Raw genomic sequence first — 14,018 nt, forward strand, 5'->3', positions numbered from 1 at the left:
CAGAACTGCAATCACTGCTGCCATGACCTTGGTGAATACCCGAGGGGCCGTGGCCAACCCGAAGGGGAGAGCCACGAATTGGAAGTGATGATCTCCTACTGCAAAACGTAGCCAACGCTGGTGTGAAACTGCAATTGGCACATGCAGATAGGCATCGCTGATGTCGATGGATGCCAGGAAATCCCCTTGGGTCATTGAGGCAATGACTGATCGCAGAGACTCCATGCGAAAGCGCCGCACCTGAACATGCTTGTTGAGAAGCTTCAGATCCAGGATGGGCCGGAAGGTACCGTCCTTTTTGGGAACTAGGAAGAGATTTGAGTAGAAACCTCTGAACCGTTCCCAGGCGGGAACCGGTACAATTACTCCATTGGCCTGTAAGGCTGCCACGGCCTGTGAGAAGGCGGCGGCCTTGGAGCAGGGGGAGTGGAGAGAAAAAATCTGTTTGGCGGACTGGAAGAGAATTCTATCCTGTAGCCGTGGGAGATGATATCTCTCACCCACTGATCGGAGATGTGTTGAAACCAAGCGTCGCCAAAGTGGGAGAGCCTGCCACCGACTAAGGACGTTGCTGGAGCGGGCAGATAGTCACGAGGAGGCTGCCTTAGTGGCAGCAGCTCCTGCGGTCTTCTGTGGACGCGCTTTTGGGCGCCAGTTGGATTTCTGGTCCTTGGCTGAGTTAGCGGATGAGGCCGAGGGCTTAAAGGACGACCAGTTGGAGGAACGAAAGGAGCGAAACCTCGACTGATTCCTACCCTGGGCAGGTTTCCTGGATTTAGTTTGAGGCATGGAAGTACTCTTCCCGCCAGTAGCTTCCTTAATAATTTCATCCAGCTGTTCTCCGAACAGCCGGGACCCAGCAAAAGGGAGCCCAGCAAGGTACTTTTTTGAAGAAGCATCTGCCTTCCACTCTCGAAGCCACAAGATTCTGCGGATAGCGAGGGAATTAGCCGAAGCCACCGCAGTGCGGTGAGAAGCCTCCAGCATGGCAGACATGGCATAGGATGAAAAGGCCGAAGCTTGGGAAGTTAAGGCATCCATTTCGGGCATAGATTCCCTGGTGAGGGAATGCATCTCCTCTAGAGAAGCAGAGATGGCCTTGAGAGCCCACACTGCTGCAAAAGTCGGAAAAAACGCGGCCCCCGCCGCTTCATACACGGCTTTGGCCAGAAGGTCAATCTGGCGGTCAGTGGAATCCTTAAGGGAAGTGCCATCAGCCACCGACACAACGGTCCGGGCTGCGAGCCTAGACACCGGAGGGTCTACCTTTGGGGACTGAGCCCACTCCTTGACCACCTCAGGTGGAAAGGGAAAACTGTCATCAGAACCACGCTTTGGGAAGCGTTTGTCAGGACAGGCCCTGGGCTTGGTCACAGCGGACTGAAAACTGGAGTGGTTAAAGAACACACTCTTTGCTCTCTTAGGCAAGGTAAACTGGTGCTTTTCTGCCAGAGAGGGTTGCTCCTCTGATACTGGTGGATTGAGATCCAGTACAGAATTAATAGAAGCAATCAAGTCACTAAGATCAGAGTCACTTTCGGACAGATCAATGGGGCACATGGAGTTAGCCTCCGAGCCCCCTGTAAAGGCATCCTCCTCATCCTGCGAGTCAGCTCTGGAATCAGAGCCACGGGAGGAGGAGGGAACCCTGCGTCTCTTCTTAGGAGGACGGGGTCTGGGCCCTGATGATGAATCCTCTGTGAGCTCCGGTCCTGAGAGAGCCCTAGCAGCAGAGGCACCCTGTGAAGGGGGCTGATGCATATTCATCAACGTCCTGGACAGAAGTCCCATGGACTCAGCAAAAGACTGGGAGATAGACCTAGAAAAGGATTCTACCCAAGCCGGGGGTTCAGCCACAGGAGCAGGAGCAGCCTGAGAAACCCCTGGGGGAGAGACTCCAGGCTGTGGCACCGCCAAGTTAGAGCAGACATCACAATGCGGATAGGTGCTCGGTTCAGGCACCAGGAGCTTACATGCAGCGCATACAGCATAAAGCTTTGGGGCCTTGCTCCTCGTGTGAGACATGCTGCTGGAGTGGAGGCTCTGCCAGAGAATGAACCCCAGAGAGTATATACAGAGGTCCACAACCGGAGACCGGTTGTGGCTTACCAGACCGCTGGAGCGGTGTTGTGTGCCCTCCAGATCCCGAAGCCCGGACCCCCAAGCACAGCACCTCAGCAGAGATGCTGCAGACCAGCGCTGCAATGACTGATCGCAGAGAGAACGCTGAGAAAATGGCCGCCGGAGCGGAGAGGGGGCGGGACTTGCTTGAGGAGCGGGATCTGGAGGGCACATAGAGACCTACAGGGGAGGGGACACACACTGCAGTGAGGAGTGTCCCTCTCCTGTACAGAACGGCCGCCGGGAGGAGCCGAGTCTGTCCCTCTGCATGAGTGACATGCGAGGGCAGTGAAACAGAAACTAGGCCTCCGGCGAAGCCGGGGCCTAAATTTGAGCGGCGCGGCCGACGCGCAGGCACCATCGGCGCGGTTCTCAGGCGACAGCTAGAGAACCCGCCGGAAATGTCAGTAAACACAATAAGCACACTCTACCAACAACTAGTACCAACAATAAAGTACAGGGACCCCGAAATCTAAACGTCTCAGGTACTTAGCTTGCTGAGACGCAGGGCCAAGTCCCTGGGGATGAGTGCTCCGGTCCAGCAGGGTCCTGAAGGGCTGCGGATGGAGACCAGTCTCCTGCCAAGCATGGAGACCGTGCTGGCTCCCACTTCAAGCCAGAGCCCAGGAGGGATGGTGAAGGAGCACAGCATGTAAGGCTCCAGCCTAGGAATCAACCTTACAACACCGCCGACACAGTGGGGTGAGAAGGGACATGCCGGGAGTCCAGACGTGGACCCCACTCTTCAATCTCGTTCCAAAAGGAAAAAATCATATGAGAATGCATGTGTGGATGTATGCCTCCTGAACACAAAGCGATAAACTGGCTGGGTCTGCTCACCAGGGGGTGTATAGGCTCAGGGGGAGGAGCTACACTTTTAAGTGTAGTACTTTGTGTGTCCTCCAGAGGTAGAAGCTAAACACCCATGGTCTGGGTCTCCCAAAGGAACGATAAAGAAAACACATTATTGTAATAAAATCAAAAAAGTATTTTAGGAGTTCTAATTATTGGCAAGCATGAAAAAAATCAGACTTAACTTAATTAATAAATAAATAAATAAATAAATAAATAAATAAACGACTGAAGCAACATTTTTTTCTCTTTTTTTGACTAAAGGTATTTGTATAGATTTTTCTGGCTAACACTGCCACAGTTTATATTTTGCTGTATGTAGGTACAACCTTGTAAGCATCTAGATACTTAATTATTAGCTAGTAAAGTGTTGTTTTTTTGTTCTACCTTTGCCGTACAAGAATAGTTGGGTCTGATTCGGAAATGACACTGGCATTGCTTACAGCATCAGGACCAGAACTCCGGTGGTAAGGCCGCCTGCCGGTTGCAGAAAGAGGCTTATTCAGAGCCCCAAGGACTGTTGTTGGTTTTGGCTACAAGAGAAAAAGAAAAGTTGGGAAAACCATGAAATTGTGAGCAGAGCCTCCCTGTGATCTCAGAGACAGAATAAACAAATCAACAGCAGTTGGAAGAAATTGGCTTTATTACTATTTTTACGCTGATCACTTTGCGATATAAGTGATTAGGTGCTTTTATTCCTCAGGTAAGTACAATTACAAAGATACCAGATTTATATAGTTATTTGTAGGTTTGGCGACGATCACACCAAAAACCGCTGTTTTCAAAATAAAAGGTTTCCACTGAAAATTGAATGCCTTATAGTTTTTGGGGTTTTTTTGTGTTTTTTTTTTTTTTTTTTAACTTTTCTGCTGACAGTCATGTATTTATATATGACTTTTTGATCGAGTTTTATTCCACTTTTTTGTCAGTCGTATAGAAAAGACAGTTTTTGCTACGTTTTTATTTTTTTAGTGCTCACTGAAAGGGTCAACTAATGTATCTTCTGATTGGGTTGTTCTGAAAGCAGCAATACCAAACGTGTACTTTTTTTTACTTTATTTTTGTGTTCACATAAACATACATATTTATTGGTATATTTCCACTTAGTCCCTGTATGAGATATTAAGTTTTATTACTTCAATTGCTGGTATAATATATTGCAATGTACAAGTAGACCATGCTCCTGGCATGGTCTGACAGGCTCGATGGAGCTAGCCGAGTTGTAGGTCATCACGATCTCAGGTTGCCATCGCAATGATTGGGCCCATAATCATATTGCAGGGGTCCCCAATTGGGTGGGAGAGGCAGTGCACTCCCTTTCCCAGCCTCTAAATGCTGCGATTGCTGCATTTAGTGGGTTAACAGCCAAGATAAGAGCTGGGACTGACCCTGGCTGTGATTGCTGGAGCTCACCTATCACTTCTATCAAGCTATTGGCGGCGATTGCACGGACACAGCTCCTGGGCCCGCATGATGTACATTTACATCAATTTGCAGGAACCCCTTCCCTATCATGACTTAAGTGTACATCAAATGTTGAAGGAGTTTAGTGGCCAATGATTTTATAGCGTTTGTAAAGGGTAAAATTATACGTCAAAATATTACCTTTCCCGTTAACAAATGTATCCGCGTCTCTTCATTTATGTAACTCTTGTCATTGATAAAATCCTGTAAAGTCCAAAATAACTTGTTATATTCTCCCGCAGTTAAAAGTGAAACAAAAATATACAAAATATTTCATCAGGAAAAAAAAAAAAGAGAATTTTGTTTACTTACCGTAAATTCTTTTTCTTATAGTTCCGACATGGGAGACCCAAACCATGGGTGTATAGCTTCTGCCTCCGGAGGACACACAAAGTACTACACTCAAACGTGTAGCTCCTCCCTCCGGGCTATATACACCCCTTGGATGACAATCTACCCAGTTCAGTGCAAAAGCTGAAGGAGGACATCCACCCATAAGTAGAGATAGAGTTCCGGTTATTCCGAGTTTTACTCTGACTACTAACAACAGCCGGTGAAACACACGGAACAAAAAAACTGCCAACAGGCAACAGGGAGGGTGCTGGGTCTCCCATGTCGGAACTATAAGAAAAAGAATTTACGGTAAGTAAACAAAATTCTCTTTTTCTTTATCGTTCCTTATGGGAGACCCAAACCATGGGACGTTCCAAAGCAGTCCATGGGTGGGAATAAACCAAACTGAGAAGTAGGCAAAACCTAACTTCACAAATGGGCGACAGCCGCCTGAAGAATGAGTCTGCCCAAGCTCGCATCTGCCGAAGCATGAGCATGCACTTGGTAGTGCTTAGAAAAAGTGTGCAGACTGGACCACGTGGCAGCCTGACAAACCTGCTGAGCCGTAGCCTGGTGCCTGAAAGCCCAGGAGGCACCGACAGCTCTGGTCGAGTGCGCCTTAATCCCTGGCGGGGGAGGCACCTGAGAACACTGGTAGGCATCGGTGATAGCCGACCTGATCCAACGAGCTAGGGTCGGTTTAGAAGCAGCGAGACCCTTGCGCTGACCAGTGGTTAGCACAAAAAGTGAGGTGCACCGCCTAAAAACGGCGGTGCGTGACACATAGATTCGGAGCGCCCGCACCAAATCCAAGGTATGCAACGCCTTTTCAAAGCGATGCACAGGGGCCGGACAAAGAGAAGGCAATGAAATGTCCTGGTTAAGGTGGAAAGGAGACACCACCTTAGGGAGAAAGTCCGGAGACGGACGAAGAACCACCTTGTCTTGGTGAAACACCAAAAAGGGGGATTCCGAAGATAGCGCAGCCAAATCAGAAACTCTCCTGAGAGAAGTTATGGCTACTAGAAAAACAACTTTCTGTGAAAGTCTAAACAAGGGAACCTCCCTGAGAGGCTCAAAGGGGGGTTTCTGTAAGGCCGTGAGGACCAGATTAAGGTCCCAGGGATCCAAGGGCCGCCGGTAAGGAGGAATGATGTGAGATGCGCCCTGCATGAAGGTGCGCACCTGAGCCAGTCGGGCGATACGCCGCTGGAACAATACCGACAGAGCCGACACCTGTCCCTTGAGGGAATTGAGGGACAGTCCCAGCTGTAGACCGGACTGTAGAAAAGACAGGATGGTCGGCAAGGAGAACGGCCAAGGAGCATGGTCGGAAGAGCGACACCAGGACAGGAAAATCCTCCAAGTCTTGTGGTAAATCTTGGCCGAGGAAGACTTCCGAGCCTGAGTCATGGTGAAGATGACCTCAGAGGGAATGCCTGAAGCCGTCAGGATCCAGGACTCAAGAGCCACGCCGTCAATCTGAGAGCCGCAGAATTCTGGCGGAAGAACGGACCTTGAGAGAGAAGGTCTGGGCGGACCGGGAGATGCCACGGCACCTCTACGGACAGACGGAGCAGGTCTGGGTACCAAGCTCGCCTGGGCCAGTCCGGAGCAATGAGTATGACTCGACGGCCCTCCATTCTGATCTTGCGCAGAACCCTGGGCAAGAGCGCTAGAGGGGGAAACCCATAGGCCAGACGGAACTGAGACCAATCTTGAACCAGTGCGTCTGCTGCGAAGGCTTGAGGATCGTGGGAGCGAGCCACGTAAACCGGAACCTTGTTGTTGTGCCGGGATGCCATTAGATCCACTTCCGGAGTGCCCCACTTGCGGCAGATTGATCTGAACACTGACGGATGCAGGGCCCACTCGCCGCTGTCTACGGTTTGACGGCTGAGGTAATCGGCCTCCCAGTTTTCCACGCCTGGGATGTGGACTGCAGATATGGTGGACTTGGAGTCCTCCGTCCACTGGAGGATTCGTTGAACCTCCAACAATCGCCAGACGGCTGTGAGTCCCGCCCTGGTGATTGATGTAGGCAACCGCTGTCGCGTTGTCCGACTGAACTTGAATGTGCCTGCCCGCCAACAGGTGGTGAAAGGCTAGGAGAGCTAGAAACACAGCTCTGATCTCCAGCACATTGATCGAGAGGGCCGATTCGGACAGAGTCCAAGTGCCCTGTGCTCGGTGATGGAGAAATACTGCTCCCCAACCGGAGAGGCTGGCATCCGTGGTGAGGATCACCCAGGACGGAGTCAGGAAGGAGCGTCCCTGAGACAGAGAGAGGGGCCGAAGCCACCACTGAAGGGATCTCCTGGTCTGTGACGACAGAGCCACCTGCCTGTGCAAGGAAGAGATCCGCTTGTCCCAACAGCGGAGAATGTCCAGCTGCAGGGGACGCAGATGGAACTGAGCAAAGGGGACCGCTTCCATGGACGCCACCATCTGACCCAGCACCTGCATGAGGTGTCTGATGGAATGACGGCGGTGCCTCAGCAGAGAGCGCACCGCCAGACGAAGGGACTGCTGTTTGACTAAGGGCAACTTGACAAGTGCCGGCAGAGTCTCGAATTGCATCCCTAGGTACAAAAGCACCTGGGTCGGGGTCAGAGTGGACTTGGGCAGGTTGACAAGCCACCCGAACTGAACTAGCGTGGCGAGAGTGAGAGAGACACTCCGCTGGCAGTCTGCACTGGATGAGGCCTTGACTAGAAGGTCGTCCAGGTAAGGAATCACTGCCAAGCCCTGGAGGTGAAGGACCGCAAGCACTGCTGCCATGACCTTGGTGAATACTCGAGGGGCCGTGGCTAAGCCGAAGGGGAGAATCACGAATTGGAAATGTTCCTCTCCGATCGCAAAGCGTAGCCAACGGTGGTGTGAAACCGCAATAGGCACATGCAGATAGGCATCTCTGATGTCGATGGATGCCAGAAAATCTCCTTGGGTCATTGAGGCAATGACCGATCTCAGAGATTCCATGCGAAAATGCCGCACCTGAACATGCTTGTTAAGAAGCTTGAGATCCAGGATGGGCCGGAAGGAACCGTCCTTCTTGGGAACTAGAAAGAGGTTTGAGTAGAAACCTCTGAACCGTTCCCGGGCGGGAACCGGAATAATTACCCCGTTGGCCTGCAGGGATGCCACGGCCTGAGAGAAGGCGGCGGCTTTGGAGCAGGGGGGGGGTGGACAGAAAAAATCTGTTTGGCGGGCTGGAAGAAAATTCTATCCTGTAGCCGTGGGAGATGATATCCCGCACCCACTGATCGGACACGTGTTGCAACCACACGTCGCCAAAGTGGGAGAGCCTGCCACCGACCAAGGACGTTGCTGGCGCGGCCAGATAGTCACGAGGAGGCTGCCTTAGTGGCAGCGGCTCCTCCGGTCTTTTGAGGACGCGGCTTTGCGCGCCAGTTGGATTTACGATCCTTGGCTGCGGTAGCGGACGAGGCCGAGGGCTTAGAGGATGACCAGTTAGAGGAACGAAAGGAACGAAACCTCGATTGGTTCCTGCCCTGGACAGGTTTCTTGGCTTTAGTTTGTGGCAAGGAAGTACTCTTCCCGCCAGTAGCTTCCTTAATTATGTCATCCAGCTGTTCCCCGAACAGCCGGGACCCAGCAAAGGGGAGACTCGCAAGGTACTTCTTAGAGGAAGCGTCTGCTTTCCACTCTCGAAGCCACAAGATCCTGCGGATCGCGAGGGAGTTAGCGGAGGCCACCGCCGTGCGGTGAGAAGCCTCCAGGATGGCAGACATGGCGTAGGATGCAAAAGCCGAAGCTTGAGAAGTTAAGGCATCCGTCTCAGGAATAGAGTCCCTAGAGAGGGAATGAATCTCCGCCATAGAGGCAGAGACTGCCTTAAGAGCCCACACTGCCGCAAAAGACGGGGAGAACGAGGCTCCTGCCGCCTCATATACAGACTTGGCCAGAAGGTCAACCTGGCGGTCAGTGGGATCCTTAAGAGAAGTGCCATCAGCCACAGCTACGACTGTGCGGGCTGAGATTCTGGACACCGGAGGGTCTACCTTTGGGGACTGGGCCCAGTCCTTAACCTCTGGTGGAAAAGGAAAACGGTCATCTGAACTACGCTTCAGAAAACGTTTGTCAGGACAGGCCCTGGGCTTGTTGACAGTGGTGTGAAAGCTGGAGTGGTTAAAAAACATACTCCTAGGTTTCTTAGGAGAGGTAAACTGGTGTACCTCTACCAGAGAGGCTTGTTCCTCTGACTCTGGTGGATTGAGGTTCAGTACGGAGTTAATGGACGCAATCAAGTCACTAACATCCGCATCACCCTCAGACAAGTCAATGGGGTACATAGAGGCAGCGTCTGAGCCCACAGTAAACAAATCCTCCTCGCCCTGCACCTCGGCTTGTGAATCAGAGCCGTGGGACGAGGAAGGAGAAGGTTCCCTGCGTCTCCGTTTAGGGGGACGGGGTCCTAGGACATGCTCTGAGTGCTCTGCAGAGCTCGGAGCCGCAGAGGCACCCTGAGAAGGGGGCTGATGCATGGACAGCAGTGTCCGGGACAGCTGCCCCATGGAGTCGGCAAAAGACTGGGAAATAGCTTGTGAAAAGGAAGCTACCCAAGCCGGGGGTTCAGCCACCGGGACCCCTGAGGAAGCTCCAGGCTGAGACACAAACATGTTAGCACAGGCATCACAATGTGGGTATGTGCTTGGCTCTGGCAGAATGAGCTTACATGCAGTGCATATAGCGTACATGTTAGCAGCCTTGCTTCGGGTGACAGACATGCTGCTGAGGTGGAAGCTCTGCAGCAAGAATACACTCCTGTAGAATGCCCTGAGAGTGTAATAAAAGTCCACAACCGAAGGTTGTGGCTTACCAGCCCGCTCTCTGTGTGCCCTCCGGATTCCACCGCTCAAAGACCCTGTGAAGCGTCAGACTTCCTGACAGTATGCAGCATCCAGCGCCGTCCAGTGTAAGAACGCTGAGAAAATGGCGCTGGGAGAAGGAGGGGGGGCGTGTATAAGCCCAAGAGCGGGAAAAACGGAGGGCAGAGAGATACAGGGAGAGATACAGGGGAGGGAACATCTCCCCAGAGAGGAGTGCCCTCCCCTCTGCTGGTCGGGCGGTGGGCGGCGCTGTATGCAAAACATGCAGAGAAGCCGAAACCGAAACTAGGCCCAAACTGAAGCCGGGGCCTAGATTTTAAAATGCGGCCGACGAGCAGGCACCTTCGGCGCGGTTCTCAGGGAAAACCCCCCGAACCGGCCGGAATTTACAGTAACGCTAAAGCACATACTGTCCCCCCAATAAAAGTACCCGGGACCCCTGAAAAAAACGTCTCAATACTTAGCTTTTGAGACGCAGGGCCATGTCCCTGAGTGGGGGTTAACGCTCCTTCCAGCAGGGACCAGACAGGGCTGCGGATGGAGACCGGCCTTCTGCAAGCAGAGAGGACCGTGATGGCTCCCACTTCAAACAGAGCCTCGACAGAGGATGCGAAGGAGCGCGGCATGTGAAGGCTCCAGCCTTATAAAGTCAACCTTAACAGCACCCGACAGAGTGGGGTGTGAAGGGACATGCCGGGAGTCCAGACTGGACCCGCTTTTCTTCCAAATCTTTAAAAATAAAATAAAAAAATATCAGAGAATGCAAGTGTGTGATCCTCCTGAAACACAAAGCATTGAACTGGGTAGATTGTCATCCAGGGGGTGTATATAGCCCGGAGGGAGGAGCTACACGTTTGAGTGTAGTACTTTGTGTGTCCTCCGGAGGCAGAAGCTATACACCCATGGTTTGGGTCTCCCATAAGGAACGATAAAGAAATAAAATAAAAAAAATGTAATGCAAGATGTCAGCCCTGTTAACAACGGCAGAGAAAAATCAGATATCTGCAAGTCAGGAGCTCAGCAGTCTCTGCAGACCAGTAATGAAACTCATCATAGGTTATTGCACCATTATTCAAAGTGGGCAAGTTAATAACTAATATACTGCTGGAAACTTAGATAAGGTACGGTACCATCATACAGATAAAGGTGGCTATACAAAATAGATGTATGTCCAGACAGCCATCTAATTAGTATGGTAGTGACCCCGAGAAGAGTCCTAATGAAGTAGCACACAAGATCGGCCACTACAGTGTATCGAGCTGTCCTGTTGTATACTGGTTTTATCAGATGGGACGCTGCCCCTCACGATCTGATACTGATCCGAATGATAGGACATCAATATCCAACACATTTAAAATTTAACAAACAATGGTCTACAGTTTTAAAAATAAATATCTCTCTTATTTATGATGCTACAAATCAAAATAACTCAATGGACCTGGTTCCTTCTATTTTTATACTTTGCCCAGTTCGAATACTTATTGGGTTGTTGATACTATTGAAGTATAGAACCTTTGTGATGTTGGTTATTTCAGGCATATATTTCTAAATGGCTCTCCATCCATCTTTTAAAAAAAATTGGGGGATGGTGGGAGGAAACTTCAGAGTTTAAGATTTATTACCTTGTCAGGCTGTGTATAAAATCTACTTGGCAACATAGGTTCCTTGGGTGTTTCAGCCACTGTGATGGTAATTTTGCTATTGATAACACAAAGTGCGACATCGCAGACGGTGTACAATTTCTAAAAGTAAAGACATTATTTCAGAATTCAATAAAATCTATACAAAATACGAGACTTTTCTTTACACACAAAAGAAAGCAAACAAGAATCTTCAATATAAACATTAAAGTGGAACAGAAAAATTAGGGGAAAATGAACAGAAAACAAGTCATACAAAGTCATGTCGTCTACACATCACAGCACTTTCATTTTAAAACAGATTTTTTTATTTGAACGTTTCCCAACAAAACAGGTATAACAACCCTGGGGATCGCAGTCCCCTTACCCCACCCCTCCCCCCTGAATTATCCCCCAACTTATCAAAAAGAAACATTTTATTATAATCAGAATCACGTCTCCTTAAATAAAAATAAGAAAATATATAAGTGAGTTACTAAATGTGCTACATGTAAATAAGAATTCTCTTTAATTCAATGAAGGTATACTCATATGAGACCTAATTGGAATCTCTGTAGCTCTCTGGAAGCCAGGCCTGAGCTGTCTATCCAGGGCGCCCAAACCTTTTCAAATTTTCTGATACAGCCCCTTTTCAAGTAAATTGCTTTTTCTATGTTAATCATCCAATTCCCCTTACTAATATATTCCGGAATGGAGGGAGTCTGATCATCCAACCAGTGCTGTGCTATCAGCTTTCTGGCCATATAGAGCATTATAGCCACCGCTATTTTGCCATATTCATCTGTCGTTAGATCTTCGACATACCCAAAGATGAACGGACAACCCCCCCCGAATAGACTTTGTTAATGATATCAACTACTACTTCCCATAGACAGTCTAGCCTAGGGCAGGACCACATCATATGAATGAGATCTGCAGACTGAGTCTTACATCTATTTTGGAGTTCTATATTTTTGATGTAGTAATAGTATCTGTGAGTAACGGTGGGATTCACTCCAGGATAAGTCCGGTACCCTCTCTAAAATTTCCAACCACTGACTGTCTTCAATAGGACCTATTGCTCTCTTTCATTTCCCCTTGGACTTCGACAGAAAGTTTGAAAGTAGCAAATCCAGTACCATACAATAGATTATCGAAATCAAGCCCCCTGACCCTTCAACCCCGGCTATTCTATTTCACACCACTTTCTAAGGCAGTGACCGGACGATCTAGGAAGCACAACAGCTCCCACATTATATCTGTGCACAATTTAGTCCAGCTTTGTGGGGCATTCAATGCAAAAAAGCATAGATTAAACACACATACATATACATACACACACACACACACACACACACACACACACACACACACACACACACACACACACACACACACACACACACACACACACACACACATACACATATATATATATATATATATATATATATATATATATACACATATATACACACACACACACACACACACACATATACATACATACATACATACAAAAAATAGATTAGCAAAAAAGGAGCTTGCCAGCTTGCTGGGTAGTATAGCACGCTGAAATGTGACTCTTTGTAGGGGTGCAGGCATCGGCTGGCGTGCTCAGCAAAGTAAACAAGGATATGAATTCAGCAGATCCGTCCAAGTAATAAATAAAGAAACCTCAGTATTTTATTAAGTATCCATTTAAAAAGATGTATGCATTACAAATATGTAAGAAAATCCATACTATGATTAGGGGCGCTTAGCCAGAAACCAGTCAGATATTCATGGATTTTGTTACATGTTTTTTTATGCATACAGTTTTTATTTTTTTTATTGATTCCTAATAAAAAAGAGAATTTTGTTACTTACCGTAAATTCTTTTTCTTATAGTTCCGTATTGGGAGACCCAGACCATGGGTGTTTAGCTTCTGCCTCCGGAGGACACACAAAGTACTACACTTAAAAGTGTAGCTCCTCCCTCTGAGCTTATACACCCCCTGGTAGCCAGTCCTAGCCAGTTTAGTGCAAAAGCTGAAGGAGAATAGCCACCCACAAGTAGAACCGAGTAAGAACCGGAACAACCGGAGACTCTGTCCACGACAACAGCCGGTGATAACACACGGAACAAGAAAATTGCCAACAGGCAACAGGGAGGGAGCTGGGTCTCCCAATACGGAACTATAAGAAAAAGAATTTACGGTAAGTGAACAAAATTCTCTTTTTCTTTATCGTTCCTTTGGGAGACCCAGACCATGGGACGTTCCAAAGCAGTCCATGGGTGGGAAATAAACAGAAAAACTAAGAAGTAGGCAGAACCTAACTTCACAAGTGGGCGACAGCCGCCTGAAGGATGCGTCTGCCCAAGCTCGCATCTGCCGAAGCATGAGCATGCATTTGGTAGTGCTTCGAGAAGGTATGCAGGCTAGCCCAAGTAGCAGCCTGACAGACTTGTTGAGCCGTAGCCTGGTGCCTAAAAACCCAAGAGGCACCGACAGCTCTGGTCGAATGTGCCTTGATCCCCGGCGGGGGAGGCACCTGAGTACTCTGGTAGGCGTCCGAAATGGTCGATCTAATCCAACGGGCTAAGGTCGGCTTAGAAGCAGAGAGGCCCTTGCGCCGACCTGTGGTCAGCACAAAAAGAGAAGTGCACCGCCTAAGTGCAGCGGTGCAAGACACATAGATCCGGAGAGCACGCACCAGATCCAGAGTATGCAGCGCTTTTTCAAATCGATGAACAGGAGCCGGACAAAAGGAAGGTAGGGTAATGTCCTGGTTA

At 49.3% G+C, this 14,018-nt stretch overlaps 1 protein-coding gene across 3 annotated transcripts in view; it reads right to left on the reverse strand.

Annotated features, from left to right (window-relative positions):
• The window catches only part of PDS5A (PDS5 cohesin associated factor A), a 239,055-nt gene that overhangs the window by 44,593 nt on the left and 180,444 nt on the right, over positions 1–14,018 (reverse strand). For all 3 annotated transcript variants that reach the window (XM_075346978.1, XM_075346977.1, XM_075346976.1), the window contains exons 28-30: positions 11,246–11,365; positions 4,579–4,641; positions 3,361–3,506 (exon numbers count right to left, since the gene is read on the reverse strand). In XM_075346978.1, the coding sequence (XP_075203093.1) occupies positions 3,361–3,506; positions 4,579–4,641; positions 11,246–11,365 (329 nt within the window). The remainder of the gene's footprint in view (positions 1–3,360; positions 3,507–4,578; positions 4,642–11,245; positions 11,366–14,018) is intronic.

Source organism: Anomaloglossus baeobatrachus, chromosome 1 (assembly GCF_048569485.1).
Source record: "Anomaloglossus baeobatrachus isolate aAnoBae1 chromosome 1, aAnoBae1.hap1, whole genome shotgun sequence".
Taxonomy (NCBI): Eukaryota; Metazoa; Chordata; class Amphibia; order Anura; family Aromobatidae; genus Anomaloglossus; species Anomaloglossus baeobatrachus.